Below are 17,480 nucleotides of genomic sequence, written 5' to 3'. Positions count from 1 at the left end.
CTAATTTCATTCAAAAAAGAAAAGGCCACGAAACTCATTTGCAGTCATGAAATTAATGCATGCATTACGAAAATATTAAATTTCACGTGAAACTGTTTGTAAAAATAATGTCACGAAATTAATTCCATGCCACTAATTCAGTGTCAGTGTAATTCGAAGTCAGATGGGCCGTAAAGTAGCTCGTCCGATCGGGCTTATTTATTTTAAAGAATATGTCTGGCCGTCTGTCTAGGCCTGTGGCCTTGGGTAACTAATATAATAAATAATAAGATTTATCGGGAAAATTAGGCTGAGATTTAAAAAAACATTTTTTCATGCGAGAGTCCGACTTAACGCTCAGTTTCGTTTTTGTAATTTATACTAGGTATGTGTGAGAGAGAGTGTTACTAAATTTGTTTATACTTTCAATTACTTAAGATAAGTATTGTGTACAGCTTGCTAGACAGTGGACTGTGAAATGTGTGTTTAAAATTTATATGTATTATATGTCAGGAGTTTGGAGGTGTCATTATCTGTATATAGTATAATTATGTAATGTATGTATGAGCAAGCTACACTAGATAACAAAATATATGAGAGGGTGAGACGTAAGAATCTAACAACCCTACCCCCTACCCTTTACCTAAGCCCTACAGACGTACCCTAACGCATAAATAGTGAATATATAAATAAGTACGGGATCTCTGCACCAAGAGACCTAAGGTAACCTACCGGGCAAGCTCACCGCTATAATTAAGGGCCCGAAGTAGTCTTCGCCACTTTGAGAGGAAGCGAGAAGTGAATAAGACAGCAATATTGAAATCTGATTTATTATTCAAAGACATTTTCTTAAATAGTAATTACACCTATTCACACATACATGATATTCTAGTCAGCTGTTGGTGCATTGCGCATCTTTACCTGCTAAGATTTGGAACACACGTGAGCTATGTCAGCAGTTGGTCAATGATCAAATGAAATCTGAACATATTGTTTGCTGAAAGTATGTCAGAGGCGAGAGCTGAGTGCTAACTGCTAATAACGAAATAATTTTGTCGTGGCGGTATGGATATTTCTAAATGATGCATCATCATTTTACAGAGTTCAACATTTCATTTATATTCGATAAACATATTATTTCAGATCGTAGTTTGTTTGACGGTTTAATAATTTAATTGTGGATTTTATTATTTAAAGAGTTGTGTCGATCTACCGTGCAAAGCACTGAGGGCCCTAGTCAAGATGCCTTAACAGTAGTGTTTGTAGAAAGGCTAAAGCTAAATTTGTTTGAAAATGACAGTTCCTGTCGACATATTCATACATCGACAAATTTGATGTCTTATGCATTTAATAAAATCCGCTAATCTGATCAAATGGCCTAATTCTGACCAATCGTCCAAGATCAGATAGTTCATCCCTATTTTTTATGTCATTTCGACGGTCCAACGTCGCTATGTCAATGTTGTAGTAATGTCACTTTCTTTGGATGTTATATCTTGACAGTTGTGTGTGGTTGTGTCCGAGCGTGGTAAAAATGGCTTTGCTCTGAACGTGAAAATTTTGTTTGTCATAATACAGTTTGTTGGCGAGAGTTACCGAACTTTTATAAATTTAAAATTACTTAGGATAAGTATTATTTGTTGAGAATATGTCAGAGGCGGAAGGTGGGTGCTAATAACAAAATAATTTTGTCGTGGCGTACCTACGGGTGTTTCTAAATGATGCATCATCCTTTTTACAGATTTCAATCAACAAAAGCCAACTAAAACTAGTAAGCAGCATAATGTTCTACCAATATGGGGTAATGAACAGACTATGAATCTGAACCCTTTAATATTAGCGAATATTCAAGGTTCTAGCTACTTCAAAGGTAGGTAAGCAAACTTAACAACTCACAGAGGTTTGGTTTTTCAGCAGCTATTGTGATGCGACTTTCATGCTGTAAATTGTATTCATTTGTCCTAAGTAACCCATTGGTCTCTTTGCAGTTCATCTTTTCAAGTTAAAAACTTACCATGAGGTAGTGGATGAAATATACTACCAAGTGAAGCATTTGGAGCCATGGGAACGGGGAAGTCGCAAGACCGCGGGCCAGACCGGCATGTGTGGCGGCGTGAGTATGTTAATGAACTAAAATTTATTGTGTTACTTACTGTTTATAGATTTCTAAATCCAACCCGTTTATAATCTTAACTATCCTATTGTTAAATCTGTTTTTAGTTTATTTCAGAAATTTAACATATTTTTAAACTCTTCTTTATATATTTTCAATAATAATTGAGATAAATTTATTTCTGTAGCTTACTTTCTTTGTCATTTTAAATTCATTTATGTAACTTTTAATTTTTCCTAAAAATTAATGTGATATTTTTTGACACAGGTAAGAGGAGTAGGTGCAGGAGGTATTGTTTCCACTGCATTTTGCCTTTTGTACAAATTGTATACTTTGAGATTGACTCGTAAACAGGTGAATGGACTTCTTCAACACTCAGACTCACCCTACATCAGAGCTCTTGGTAGGTATGATATATTTTTTTAATGTATTTCAATTTAATTTTACTTTGTCATCAAAGCAACACAAAACAAAACTAATAAATTAACTCTTAATAATATCTTATCTTGGACAAGAAATACTATAGTAATTAATACTTTTTTATAAGATAGAAGTTAATTAAAAATCTTTTGTTATATTCAGGTTTTATGTATATTCGCTACACTCAGCCACCTGCAGATCTTTTTGATTGGTATGTGGACTACCTAGATGATGATGAAGAGGTGGACCCTAGAGCCGGTGGAGGTGGCCCAACCACAATTGGTGCATTAGTACGTCAGATGCTCATTAAGCTAGATTGGTTCAGCACTTTGTTTCCAAGAATTCCTGTGCCTATTCAAAAACAGATTGAGCAAAAGTAAGATAATTTAGTTTAATATTATTGTTGTATTAAATGAATGTGTTTAGTTTTATATTTAAATAATTTTATTTTTTAGATTAGCAGAGCACAACAGGCAAATGGCACCTGTAAAGCAGCCAGCAGCTAACTACCGAACAGGTAATGCAAGCAATTACAACCAAAATCGTCCAGATGTTGATAGAAGAGAACATGATGACAGAGACAAAAGAGATTATGGAGATGGTGATAAAGATAGGTAAATATTTTAAAAGCTTTATCAAGATATTATTAATTATTGCTTGTAACCTAAATATTTGTCCATGATCAAAACACTGGTCAACTTTTTGTCAGGGTTTCAGATAAGTAACAGTTTGTATATAGAGAATAGTATTACTAGTATCCCAAAGCCAGATAAACTATTAGTATTTTAAAAATGGTTTGAAATTTTCAGATATGCAAAAGATCGAGCTAGACGTGATGATAGGGATCGCGATCGCAATCGTGACCGTGATCGCCGAGACCGCGACCGTGATCGTGAAAGATACCGCGACCGGTCTCGCGATCGCCACAGGGAGAGATCGAGAGAACGCGTTCGACATAGGTCTCGTTCTAGAGATCGTCGTTTTAGATAATGAACATTTTTACCTCTATTTTGTTTACATGTAATTGATAATTAAAATAGATATGGCGTTTATAGATTATTTTTTATTTATTAAAACTATACATATATATATATATATATCATAAACATTCCAACAAATAAAAATGATTGAAAACTAAGAAAGAAAATATAGTTCAAATCATAACTATTTATGCTTAATAAGTAATATGAATAAATAAGCAAATTTTTTGATGTAGAATAAAAGCATCTGTTCAAACAATATTTATGAACTATGCAGCAACACCTTTCACTGTTTCTTGCTGTTCAAATTTTGGATATTTTTCTTCTACATTTGACCATGATATTTTACTATTAGACAAGTCTCTTACTACTTGAGGCACATCAGATAGAAGAAGCCGAACTTGTCCCATTCCATCTCTTTCTCTCAAAGTTACAGTATGAGGCTCGGGTACTGTATCAAAATCAACAGTTACAGCATATGGAACACCAAGTTCATCAGTTCGGGCATATCTTCTTCCAATGGACCCAGAAGAATCATCTACTTTGTGGGATACATCCACTGCTGTCAGTTCTTGCGACAATTCTCTTACAAAAGGTTGAAATTCTGCATTTCCACTTAGAGGTAAAACAGCACATTTTATTGGAGCAACACTTGGAGGCAGTGAGAAATAAGTTCTTTGCTCATCACCTTCTCTCAATTTAAAGTTATGCTCCAAAATGCAATAGAGGATTCTTCCAATACCAAAGGAAGGCTCAATAACACTAGGGATAATTTCTTCAACATGAACTGTTTTCTGAGTCTTCTTTACACTGATCAAATCAGAAGTGAGTGTAAAGTCTCCATTTGCAGTGACCAGGGTATATTCTCCACAACTTTCAAGTTTGCTCTCAAGTTGTTCCAATTCTGAAGAACCTAATGCTAAAAGTGCATCATTGATTGCCTTAGCATCCTTTTTAAATTGCTTTCCAATTGCAGCTTTGTTAGTAACAGCTTCCACAACATCTATCTGTTTAGGAGCTGGTAATTTCTTCTCAGCAGCTAGACGAGTGCCAGTTGCTTTAGTGTGTTGTGTTAAATCATATGCTGATCTGTCCGCACATCCAACACATTCTATCCACCCATAACTAGAAAGGCACTCAGCATCCCAGCAATCACAGGCATAATGTGCCATTTCATTGCTCATATGCTGTCTGAAACGTAGTTTCTTTGGTTCAATGCCAACAGCTAGCATGTACAAGTGAATTCTGGCCATGAAGTATCCAAGAGTTTCATTGTTAACTATTCCTTTGGACACTGCTTCACCAATTGTCATTATCTCAGCGGCTTTACCTTGCTCTTGGTTATCAGCAGAGTAAAAGAGCATTTGAGTATCTTTTACAGAATCAAATTTAGGGTGGTCTTTTGTGTCACAAAAGTGCTCAATTTCACACATGGTAAATTCTCGAACTCTGAGAAGTCCAGATCGAGGAGATATTTCATTTCTAAATGAATTACCAATTTGTGCTGCAGCAAAAGGTAGTCTTCCTTGATTAAACTCCAACAATCTCTTAAAGTTTACAAATATACCTTGTGCTGTTTCTGGTCTTAAGAAGCCTTTTACTAATCCTGATGGCCCAATTTGTGTATTAAACATAAGGTTGAATTCAATAGGTGGACTTAAATCATTACCACTAACTGGAGATTTCATATTAAATCTTGTCATCAATGAGGACATATCATCAGCAGTCATTCCATCAAGTTTAACAAGGATGTCTTCAATTTCAGCTTTAAGTTCAGGCTTAGTATTTTTTTCACTTTTAATTTTCTCTAAATGAGCCTTTATCAAGTGATCTAATCTAAAGCATTCTCCAGACTTAACATCCTTAGTCATGAGATCAGCAAATCTTTCCACATGCCCAGATGCTTTGAGTACTGGTTCAGGAGTTAAGATAGAGCAATCAACCTCAAGCATCTGTTCCTGGAGAATAAAATACTTTCTCCACAATTGTATCATGTTACTTTTCAGCGCACACCCCATTGGGCCAAAGTCAAACTGACCTGTAATACCCCCATATATTGCAAAGGATTGATCATAGAAAAACCGCCGCTTAATTAAATCTTCCATTTTGGCTCTATCAAACCACTCTTCTGTAGGTGCAAGGCTCAGTTCTTTGTCTTCTAATGTCTTTTTTCGTACCTTTAGTTCAGCGACAGCCTTTTTTATGTCTAATTCAGGAGCCTTTTCTTCTTTGAGTTTCCGAACTAAATCACCCTGCTCTTTGACATTGGCTCGCAAAGGTGCAAGGATTTCCTCAATTTTGGGATCTGCCATAATTATTTCTCGAAACGGATGCTGGATCTTAATTTTTCGGTGAAGCTTATTGCTACCCCACTTTGGAACACTATGCGAAAACCTGATTTGAATAGCAGTTCTTTTAAAGGATTTGCTAATTGATACACTACAATTGAATACTGAGCTTAATATATGTCTCATTTAATAAAGATATATAAATTATTTTTGAGGTTCACATATGGTAAGCCGGGAGTGAAGGAATTCGACGTGTTCGGTGTTTCCAATTTACGTTTTCATGTCACTTCAGTCAAATTCGCTGACGAAATATCTCATTCCGACATTAACATTTAACGTTACTCAACGTCACAATTTTTATTTTTTAGCATTGACAATTTGCTAATCCGGTTATCTGGTTGCCATTTGCCAACATGACATGACGTCTGATGATGCCCGTCACATTAGTGTTACCAAATGACAAAATAAAGACTCAAAAAGCAAATTATACGAAGCATTTAGATATTATATTAAAGTTTAAACATACATCTCATTAATAAGCGAAATATAAAAAATAATGCTACAAAATATCAACAAATAACGCTATCAAATTGAAATCGAATAACTATAATAATGTAACGATATTTTAACAAAATTATTGAAAACTATAATTTTGGTACTTAATACTTATTAAACATTTTCACAAATTAAGTCAAGCCCTTTCTAACATGCCAGATTGTGAGATAGTATTATTACAGAGAACTTTATATGAAAAAAAACCTAATCGTTAAATCTAGAACCGGTCTACCCTTTATTATCTGTCAACGGAAGTAATATAATGTTCTTTCTCTTTCTGTTACATATACTACTAGTGAGATAGGACGAGTTTTAATTATTTGTTTTCTTTTTCAATATTCCATATTGACAGCACAAAGGAGGCGGCCATCTTACTTTTATTACAGAGGGAGAAGCCCTAGATATTTACAGATTTCTGTTTTTTACAGTTGTTAGTGAAATTAAATAATTTATATCCAATCGTGTATACTGCTTTAACTTAAGTAAAATTAATGTGTTAAGTTAAAATGGATGATCCTAATAGAATGATGGCGCATAGCGGTGGCCTCATGGGACCGCAGGGCTATGGATTGCCTGGTAGCGAAGGCACTCCTACTACAGGCGACAATGAGGCAAGAAAGCAGGATATTGGCGAGATATTACAGCAAATAATGAATATAACAGACCAGAGTCTAGATGAAGCTCAGGCCAGAAAGCACACTTTAAACTGTCATAGAATGAAACCTGCCTTGTTTTCAGTGCTGTGCGAAATTAAGGAAAAAACTGGTAACGAAATACTATATATATAATGCATTTTCGAAATGTATGATGATTAGGCCTCAAATTATAAATAATCTTTATAATTTACTTTTTATAGTTTTGTCGCTTCGCAACACGCAAGAAGAGGAGCCACCAGACCCTCAGCTGATGAGATTAGACAACATGTTGATAGCAGAGGGTGTAGCAGGTCCTGAAAAGGGTGGAGGAGCAGGTGCTGCTGCCTCTGCTTCGGCTGCTGCTGGAGAATGGGGTGTGTACCAAACATAGTAGTCTATTGATTTTAAACCTTTGAAGCAAATATGTAATTAATGTCTGTCATAAGGCAATAAAACATTAGGCTCAATTATAGATTTAATCAATTTATTTAGATGTTCTAGTCTTTATTATAATAGTTAACCCCATCTATTGTGGGATTTGTTGAATTGCTTTTGGGTGGGGGTTTATAAAAGCTAAGCACCAACAGATTTTATGTAATACATGCATGATTTAATGAGTTCAGTTATATGGGTTATTCATCAGTCTAATTTCTATAAAAAAATTTGCTGAGTATTCCTCATTTTTATTGTACTATCACTTATTTATCTATATTTATTAAAGCAGAGACTTATTGACTTTGCAATAAATATTATTAAATAAATTAAATTAAACACTTTTATTATTACTGACATTGTAGACTTGCATCTTTAAGTAGTTATCTGGATAATTTTCAACATTCATTTAAAGTGAACTATGAAATATGTTTGAATCGTTATTTAAATATATACAACATTCTAAATTAAATAATAGTCATAGAATCACCCATATAAATGATGTATTTTGATTACATTGTTTCTTTGTCAGGTGTTTTGTTCATGTATACATAAAAAGTTTACGATAAATATAAAATATAATTTTTTTATGTATTTTTTTACACATAATTTCTTTACAAGTTAAGCTTTCTCAGACTGAAATACTTGATTCTATTTCTTTTTTTAGAATAAATAATGCATGGTTGAGCATATTATAAACAATCACGTACAGAGATGGTATTTAATTTATTTTATTACAAAAACTATTTCATTATTCAAATAAATCATATGTTGCAGTTATCACGCTTTTATACTCTGTATTATATTTTATATATTATAAGGGAGTAAAGGTTATAAATGTAAATATATACTAATACATGGTACGGAGTTGCATGAGATGTTTTTTGTCCGCTGCAACTTAAGGCACTGTGGCCCAAGCAGATAACGCGATCGAGCACTCGGACTACCGTGCGAAGTTGGCGCAGATCCGTCAGATTTATCATCAGGAGCTTGACAAGTATGAAAATGCCTGCAATGAGTTCACTACTCACGTCATGAATCTCTTAAGAGAGCAGAGCCGTACTCGGCCCATTACTCCAAAGGTTAGTTATTCCTGCCTGTTTATCTAATTTAAGCCTTTAATAATGGAGTATTTATTTACTCAGTGGACTGAGTTACAGCTCTCATTAAGTTTTGGTGGTTTGACTATATATAGAGAAAAGATCATAGACTATACAGAGATTATTTTTTTCTTTTTTATGGCTCTGGCACGATTTGTGCATTAGCCAGCGTCAAGTATAGGATTTTGTATAACTCGTGCTTGTCTTTAGAAATTCGGCCGTGTGTTCCATGTACGGTTTAGGCACTCGCCCGGTACCGCACAACCCTCCCAAAGGCCGAGAACAAATTTAAATTAAATTAAATCTTGCCCTCGAACCGGGAATCGAACCCGGTACCCTTTGTTTAAGTTAACTTATACAATTCTATACATTGTAGGAGATTGAGCGTATGGTGCAGATTATTCACAAGAAGTTCAGTTCCATACAAATGCAGCTGAAACAATCGACTTGTGAGGCTGTCATGATACTTCGTTCACGGTAATAACTTAATATTTCTAGCGTTATACATTATTAGTCGATTTTGAAAATAAATTAAAGGCTAAAATATATGTAATATAATTTTTTATTTAGGTTTTTTTGCAATGTTTGTCGAATTCCGATGAAAGCATATTTTAATTTGTACCATTTATCCGAAAAGTGAATGATAATTAGCCGCAAAACAGCAACTTGGTCCCAGCTCAACCTCTGCCTCGATTACCGCTTGCAGTTTCCTGGATGCGCGCCGAAAGCGCCGCAACTTCAGCAAACAAGCGTCGGAGATTCTCAACGAGTACTTCTACTCGCACCTCTCCAACCCCTACCCCAGTGAGGAGGCTAAGGAGGAGCTGGCTCGCAAGTGCGGCATCACGGTCTCGCAGGTAACATCTGCATATTGCCTGCCTTTCAGCTTTGTCGACGCCAGGAGGAAGAGGAGGAACTTCAGCAAGCGAGCGTTGGACCTCCTAAACGATTACTTTTACTCGCACCTCGCTAACCCTTACCCTAGCGAGGAGGTCAAGGCAGAGTTGGCCAGGCAGTGCGGCATTAGGGTGTCACAGGTACTCTAAAAGTACTTAGGTATCATGGATATGTGACTGGTAGGTTATATGTTAATGTTTCGTTTATACGACGCGATTTTTGGAGTATGTTTTGACTGTGTTTTAAAATTGTATTATTATGTTTAATTATAAATCAAACTACGACAGTTTGCGAAGCTCCCAACGTTTATTGTATATGAATAATAACTAGTTTTTATACTGAATACATTTTTACATAATAAATTTATTTTTAAAATTTTATACATTCACTTTAGCGTGACCGTCTCCGTCATTAATTGCTAACGTATAAGCCATAGGCACACGGCAAAACAATTGTTTGTTGTGAAAACATTAAAACAGACGTGGAAATTTGTTTCTCTGCCCCTTTGCGAGATTCAAACAACAAAATAACATTTACGTTATTTCATTGTGATCATCTCCATGGCTGAAAATGTGCTAGAATCCGCTTCTCTAGGCATGCGAACTAGCGACCTTAAGAATGTTTTCGATATTCACCATAGGAGACTGGACTAATAAAAGAACGCAATACTCCCTCAAAGGTCGGCAACTTACACGGCAGTCCCGTAGACGTTGCTCTCCTATTTTATAAAATAAATGTACAGGTCTCCAACTGGTTCGGCAACAAACGTATCCGTTACAAGAAGAACATTGGCAAGGCACAGGAGGAAGCCAATCTCTACGCCGCTAAGAAGGCTGCTGGTAATTATTGCTTCAATTCAGATTTGTTTTAATTACCTATGTACTGCAGATTATGTACGGTTCCTGGGTCATCGGGTGCTTTAAATAATAGAAGATTCTTGTTTTACTCTATATTAGCCACTCGCGTATAACAATAGAATATGAGCGAAATAATGAAATGTTAATTGCTATGTAAGTGAATGCAATTTAACAGTCAAAGAGAGTGCCTACGTCTGGCAATGCTCTCGGGGCGTGACTCCGACGATTTAGGAAATCGTCACGCTTATAAGTGATCAAAATGTACAGCCATGGCACGTACAGATTAACCATTGTATATTTATGACCATAGAAGATTTTTTCGTTTCTTATTAATTATGCCAAGTGAGGTAATAAAATCGAGTTCTATAGATAGATGCATGTGTTCATAATGAGGTATTATAATGTGGGGGCGACCTGCAGCAGGCGCATCACCGTACTCGATGGGGGCGGCGTCAGGCACGGCCACGCCCATGATGTCTCCGGCGCCTACGCAGGACTCCATGGGCTACTCTCTGCCGGCCCCGCCCTACGACCAGCCTCAGCCGCCCTACGATGGCTCCATGGGATATGATCCTATGCACCAGGATCTTTCGCCATAGGTGATTACTTTTATTACGATTATATTATAATATAATAAGTCAAGTACAATTTGACAAACGGAACAGACTAGCGCCCACAACACAAGGAATCCTAGTTTGGGGGATTTCTCTTTCAACTTTACATACCTTTTTATTATGTGTAATTGTTTTTTTGTTCTTTCTTAATAGAAACAATTTGGAAAACATTATATATTGAATCTGTTTTTACCAAGTAGACTCATAATTTTTAACCGTTTAAAACAATGATTTCAAATATCAAAAGATTTTGCTTTGCTTGTTTTAGATCTTTTAAATGATTATGAGTTATTTTTAGCTCAAATAATGTTTCAATTCTATATAACAAAATACAAGGGGACTGAGAGATTAGTAAATAGCTGTTACTAGAGAAATCATAAGTAAATTATATATTACATATTAAAATACTTATAATACTGATTATATTATGGAAGAGAAACGGAGCTACTCCATTTGCTCAGCCATCCAAAAAGTGAAGCCTCTGAAACGAAAAACTTCCAGCAGGGAATCCTGTGCCATCCCACCAATTGTTAACTTCCCTCTGCAGCAGATTCTCCATTTACAGCATAATTTTATATGTAAATAAGGGAGCGTTCAAGTATTACGTTACGTAATTTTTGTAGATTATTGACCCCCCCCCCATGTAACGCGCCGTAACGTTTTTCTGTACCCAAGTATAGTAAAACGTTTCGTGACCACCTAGTGACTCTTTATACCTAAAAGTTACCATTATGTGGTGTAAAGTATTTGAAAGTCGAAAATAATATTAACAATAACGCGTAATTCAGTCCCCGCCCCGCATCTTAACGTTTTACAAAAGGACCCCCCCCCAAATTCGTTACGTAATACTTGAACGCTTCCTTAGTGACTGTTTCAGTTAGACTGTATATATAGTAATCAAAACCTATTACCAAAGTTCCGAACATTTTGATGTTCGGAAGGTCCTTTCAATTATTAAATGTAAAAATATCTTATTAAGGTGTGGCGTTACCTCGCCGCGGCAGGCGCTGGGCGTGGCGGCGCAGACGGCGAGTAACAACATACGTATACCATGTCCCGACATTGTAGCATTCACTGTGACCCAGTATTTCTTTTTAAATTATTTACACGAACTCTTTAAGGATTTATACACCAGTTATTCAAGTTATTGCTTCTCTAAATTAAACTATAATTTATTATTAAATGTGTAACTGAATGTCTTTAATATGGGGAACGATCCCCTCGAAGGCCTACGCAGCAACGAGAATGTATCTTTTGTAATAGGAATTATTTGTAGCCCCATTTATTTAGTGATGTAGTTTTTACAGCAAATTCGATTCGTGTAATGGCAGCAAGTATTATTTGGCATTCTTTCGGCAGTATTAGTGTTAATTGTGGCGGGATCTCGATATTCACCGCGTTTACGGTGGAATATAAATATACGATAGTTTTAAGTTAATCTAAGGTAGTATAAGTTGAGATATTTTGTGCTGAATAGTATCCCTTGCATGGCTGTCAGATTTTATCGAAGACTGGATGTGAGTTTGACTTAACAAATTATATTTGATTATTATGTTTAAGTTAAGGCAAAACTTTAGCTTCCCATATCTGAACTGATTATTAATAATGAATTGGATTTCTCAAGTAAATAATGAATTTTAAATTATATTCTTGCCAGTGCCAGCCACCAAGGGAGGAGTGTGCAATTTAATATGTAGCGATGGTTGTGTTAGGCGCACACTGTACTCTTGTCACGCGGGCTAATTACTTAGTTTTTAATTTACATTTGTGTGCACTGAAGTGGTGAGAAAGGACGTTGTGAATGGACTGTTATGTTTTTTCTAGCTATATATGTAGTCCGATATATAAACCTCTCTTGACGGTGATGTCAAGTGTACAGTCCATTCTCAATGTCTATGGTTGAGAGTGAACATCAGCTATTGTGTGGTGCTATAATGTTACTAGCACAAAATATTTTTTTATAGATAAGTTTCTTGAGAACGCAGACCTAACGAATATACGATTAGTAATTTATGGAAACGGCATAAATAGATGTAAGTAATGTTCTAAATCAATATATCTGAAACAGTATACGAGAAAAAGATTATTTGATCATGTTTTACTTCGCATAAAGGTGGGAACTGACCAACGTTACGAGGTGTAATGTAACATGTAATGTAATGTTACACAGCGAGCATTCCGTGCAGTCAGTACGTCGTGTTACGGGGGAAAACAACGTAACACGACGTACTGACTGCACGAATGCTCGCTGTAGAACATTACATTACATGTTACATTACACTTCGTAACATTGGTCAGTTCCCACCTTTAGAATCGCGTCGCTGTTACGTCCCTTTGTGAATTATTTATTTAAATATTATATCTAATTATATTACAATGTATTACGAGCGCAGCGGCGCGTGAACACCATGTATACGACTTCAATGTTATTGACCATCAGATTGATGAAATACATTTTTTGTGTAGTTATTGGGAGTTTTATTTTCACCTTTAATCAAACATCAATAGGTTTTTAGATCAATAAACGTCGAATTAGTTATTTGCCTTGGCCACATATTGATATCATATATTATATTAAATAACAGCCGTAGTTATTACAACAAATAAAATTTAGTTCTGTGGCGCCTTGAGGCCGCGGTGCAAGTTGCATCGTTGATCGTTTCTGTTTTAATTAAGTAATCATTATTTTGTTGGATCCAGGAATATATTTGATTTTTCGTTTCCTTGACAACTCGTTACCTTATACAAAATCATACATATAAAAAAAGCAGGTTACATAAGTTATTAGGCAACGGGCGGCCTTATCGCTATCAATCGATTTCTTCCAGGCAACGAACGGAACAATAAAAAAGACCAGAGGGTAAAGAACAAGAAGTTTACCTTCACAGTACGAGCAAAAGTTGAGCACACAAGGAAAATTAAATTTATTACTCAGCCAGGGCTAAAACGCACAACCTCAGTGTTAAGGGTTGAACATTAACCACTAGACCGTATCTTTACGTTTGCTATGACGTAATTCAAGTGAATGAATTAGTTAACCTTCAAACCGACACTACAGTCTCGTAAATTAGTCATAACTCAGTCAACAAGTAAATACGCTACTCGCCAGTCGAGTGATATCAATGTGGCCCTGAAAACATAAAATTGTTATGATAAAATCGATTATACTATTGACAAAATCTGTGATAGTGAAAAATATTCGTAGTAAGTAATACATTCAAATTGTTTTTTTCCATGTTTTTTGTAGAATAACTTGACCGTGTTATACATTTATTAAGCCAGTTTAATAAAAAAGTGTTAATTAAACCAAAGAAATGGCGCGAAATTTAAATCTTTCAAGTTGCATTCAATATTTGTAGCATACGCATCATCATCATCATCATCATCGATTCATGTACATTGTGTTTGCACGATTAATGTAATTTTGAAGTGGTTTCAAATATCATATGTTGTCCTTTAATAGACACGGAAAACTCATTATATTACAGTATTTTACACAATGTTTATATGATATGACTCAGTAATATAATAGCAAACGTAAATGGAAGATGTCGTCACAACAAGATATGCTTTCCTTAATTTTATTTTTGTATTTAGTACCCATAAGGATGACGAGTATACACAGTGCGTATGTTGAGGAAATACATGATGTACCGATGTCAGTCATAATACGACCATTTATACCGGAATTAGATGAGAAGAAAGTTGAGTCACTTATGGAAACTATTCAGGTAAAATTATTGCTTAATTTAACGCGACTGATGCAAACCTGTTATTGTACCTATGATTATATAAAAGCATTTTAATAAAGCCACTTTAATTCCATAGTATTACAATTAAAATGGGTGTTAGTTTTGTTATTCTACACAAAGATAGTTATTGTTATTTTCATTACTTTTGTATGGACCCCTTTTGGGTAAAGGGGGAGGCTCCTAAACTTTACAGTTGGATATGTTCTTTGCTTGCTCCATTCATTTTTCCCCAGAAATCATAATCCATTTTTCACGTTTTTTTTCCTGGAGGTCCCCTCCAGCGGATGGCCTCGGCGTTCTATCTTTTATCTGTATACCTTGCAGTATGACCTACCCATTCCTATTTCAGCCTTGCGATTCTGTAACTCACTTTTTGAACCCTCACAGCGGTTTTCACAGCGGCGGTCGCGCGCAAATCAGTCGTAAAGCAGTCATTTTACGATTTGGCATTATGATAAACAATAAACTACAAGCTCCCTCCTTATAGAGTTACAAAATCACAAGGCAGCTGTAAGTAAGATGGGTAAGCGCGTGGGTGATTTTAGTTTTTGCCCGAATTTGGTCACTTCGTATTTTGTAAATATTTCTGATTTTTATTTAGGTAGACTTTTTTGTATTTACGAATATCATGACTTAGCGTTGTTGTTATTGAAATTATGTACTTTATTCATTACGTTGCATTTTGCAAAATAAACAATAGGTTTTATTTGCAAGTATATTTCACCTCCAGAGGTTAATAAAACAGTTCAACGATTGAATAATATATATGATGTAAATTAATGTGACACGCCTACTAAAATTATTATTGTTGAATATTTTAATAGGTACATTATTAATCGCTTCGAAGTTTGACACGAACTGGACATGGTACCAGACTGGTACTGTAGCATAGAAACAAACTTTACCTCTTATAGATCGGGTCCTAATTTTTATACGAAATATTTCATCCACAGAAGGAAGAGGCCCAGGGTTTAGTTCCACCAATAGATGTGTTATGGATCGAGGGAAGTGAAGGCGGGAATTATTATTATAGTTTCGGCGGTTGTCACAGATTCGCTGCCTATAAACGACTAAACCGTCCAACGATACCAGCTAAGTTAATAAAATCCACAATGAATGATCTACGCACGTATTTAGGGAGCAGTACCCTTGATCTTAAATAATTTTAAATTAGGATTTTTAATGCTAAATATGTAATAGTAATTTACTTCTGCTGTATTTTTTATCTGCATTATTTTAACAGATTATATTTCTTTATTGTCTTTGGTTTAAACTAAAACCTGTTAGAATAGATGTTCACTCTCACCTGTGTTAAACATGAACTCTTGTATGTGTTTTAAAGTACGAGAATAAAAAACTTTTTCAATTACCAACCATTTATTTATATTTTACCTCTCCTAACTACATAATGAGATATGCATTTACAATATATTTACAGACATAAATAATATCAAAATATTTTAACACTACGTCTGTACCAGCGCGTTTGGGTTGCCATAAACCTCACAAGAATATTTTGTCAGAAAAACTGAGAATTAACAAAACCGCCACATACGTGAAAGATATTTGTATTCATTTAATTGTCCTACACTAATTTGTGTAATTGCTGTATTAGAACAATTTTTCTCTCTTCCGATATTGTTTTGAGGCGTTATGGCAGCACGATGTTCACATAAAAAGCCTTGAACACAAAATTAAATAGCACCAACATTCGCAAACTAATGTAATTTGAACATTTAAAAGCCATTTAATCCACAACACTACATAAATTCGTATATAGCTAATCCAATATATATTTTCATGTGTACATGAGATGTCATATTAATTAGAAAATTATTTCGTAGATATAAATAAAAGACTACAAAAATATATATCATACAAAACGCAAAGCTCACTTGACAATATAACATTTCGTAAGTTAGATGAATTCATTTATGGTTAAAATTTCAAATCATAATTAGTATGGCAACTTATTTGCCATAGACTATTTTCATAATCAAACAAAAATTGTCAATATTTTAAAAATAAAAGCAATAATAGAAATACAATCGTTAATTTTAAGTATGATATACTTTGATGTTATGTACAAAGAAACATTACAAAAATATTTCTTATACAGATTATTCTCATTACCACTTGCTATTGTCAAAATTACAATGTATGGGGTTTTATATACTCTGTTTAAAAAATTTATTAACATAAGCTGCGTTTTATTGCAAAAATATATTTCTACTATACTTAATGTAATTTGAATACTACATATTTTAATGAAAAATATATTTTGATTCAACTAGCACACAGTATGACATTAATAAAAAATAACACGCACAAATAAAGACTAGGAAATTTCATTAGAAACGCCCGTAAGTTTATTCGAGAAAAAATTGCACAAAGATAAAAAATTACAATTTGTACTAAAATTGCTATTTACAAAAAGTGATAAATAAATGTGTCTATCTGTTAATAATAATTGGAATGTGAACACACATTAATATTGGTGGGATTTTATTTGTAATATGAGCTCAGAAAACTAAAAAATAAGTTTCCACCAGACGAGGGCAGCCCGAGTCCAATGACTACATAAAATTACTGCACAATATATAGATAATATATTAAAGAAAAAAGTGTAAATAGTTCTTTAAACAATTAGATTACACCTTTGTCAAATAACTCGCCGCTATTAAATCGTGTAGAATTGTTTCTTTTGATAAGAGTTTATAGATATTTATAATTAAAAACTGTTAAATTGCATTGTTTGCATACGCGTGTCACAACCTAGATTTAAAAATTGTGACTGACATGAGTACACTTTTGTATTGCCAGTTGACAATTAACACTTTGGCACTTCCATCTCACTA

At 34.6% G+C, this 17,480-nt stretch overlaps 4 protein-coding genes across 8 annotated transcripts; 3 read left to right on the top strand and 1 right to left on the bottom strand.

The window, feature by feature from the left end:
* The first annotated feature begins 1,452 nt into the window (after positions 1-1,452).
* LOC125063252 (pre-mRNA-splicing factor 38B) lies at positions 1,453-3,566 on the top strand. 2 transcript variants are annotated; one of them, XM_047669596.1, is made up of 7 exons: positions 1,456-1,643; positions 1,721-1,849; positions 1,968-2,092; positions 2,360-2,495; positions 2,675-2,888; positions 2,968-3,126; positions 3,322-3,566. In XM_047669596.1, the coding sequence occupies exons 1-7, from the start codon at positions 1,628-1,630 to the stop codon at positions 3,500-3,502; spliced, it is 960 nt and encodes a 319-aa protein (XP_047525552.1). In that variant the 5' UTR covers positions 1,456-1,627; the 3' UTR covers positions 3,503-3,566. The 2 variants fall into 2 exon arrangements, with proteins under 2 accessions (XP_047525553.1, XP_047525552.1); XM_047669597.1 differs by lacking the exons at positions 2,968-3,126; positions 3,322-3,566 and having other exon boundaries at positions 1,453-1,643; positions 2,360-2,499; positions 2,675-2,869.
* A 98-nt stretch (positions 3,567-3,664) lies between these two features.
* LOC125063251 (glycine--tRNA ligase) lies at positions 3,665-6,099 on the bottom strand. The gene has a single exon (XM_047669595.1). The coding sequence runs from the start codon at positions 5,964-5,966 to the stop codon at positions 3,762-3,764; it is 2,205 nt and encodes a 734-aa protein (XP_047525551.1). The 5' UTR covers positions 5,967-6,099; the 3' UTR covers positions 3,665-3,761.
* A 568-nt stretch (positions 6,100-6,667) lies between these two features.
* Positions 6,668-12,457, top strand: LOC125063452 (homeobox protein extradenticle). Of its 4 annotated transcripts, none has more exons than XM_047669884.1 (8): positions 6,668-7,100; positions 7,192-7,344; positions 8,306-8,484; positions 8,879-8,979; positions 9,209-9,359; positions 10,142-10,238; positions 10,677-10,855; positions 11,850-12,457. In XM_047669884.1, exons 1-7 carry the CDS (start codon positions 6,842-6,844, stop codon positions 10,853-10,855), a joined length of 1,119 nt encoding a protein of 372 aa, XP_047525840.1. In that variant the 5' UTR covers positions 6,668-6,841; the 3' UTR covers positions 11,850-12,457. The 4 variants fall into 4 exon arrangements, with proteins under 4 accessions (XP_047525840.1, XP_047525841.1, XP_047525844.1 ...); XM_047669885.1 differs by having other exon boundaries at positions 6,669-7,100; positions 10,680-10,855; XM_047669888.1 differs by having other exon boundaries at positions 6,671-7,100; positions 8,324-8,484; positions 10,680-10,855.
* Positions 12,458-13,924: 1,467 nt separating this feature from the next.
* On the top strand, positions 13,925-15,995 carry LOC125063399 (putative sulfiredoxin). Its single transcript, XM_047669819.1, has 3 exons — positions 13,925-14,074; positions 14,468-14,601; positions 15,576-15,995. Exons 1-3 carry the CDS (start codon positions 14,020-14,022, stop codon positions 15,783-15,785), a joined length of 399 nt encoding a protein of 132 aa, XP_047525775.1. The 5' UTR covers positions 13,925-14,019; the 3' UTR covers positions 15,786-15,995.
* Positions 15,996-17,480: the final 1,485 nt, after the last annotated feature.

The sequence above is a fragment of the Pieris napi genome, chromosome 3, assembly GCF_905475465.1.
Source record: "Pieris napi chromosome 3, ilPieNapi1.2, whole genome shotgun sequence".
Lineage (NCBI taxonomy): Eukaryota > Metazoa > Arthropoda > Insecta > Lepidoptera > Pieridae > Pieris > Pieris napi.
This window is presented reverse-complemented; position numbering and strand designations above follow the sequence as displayed.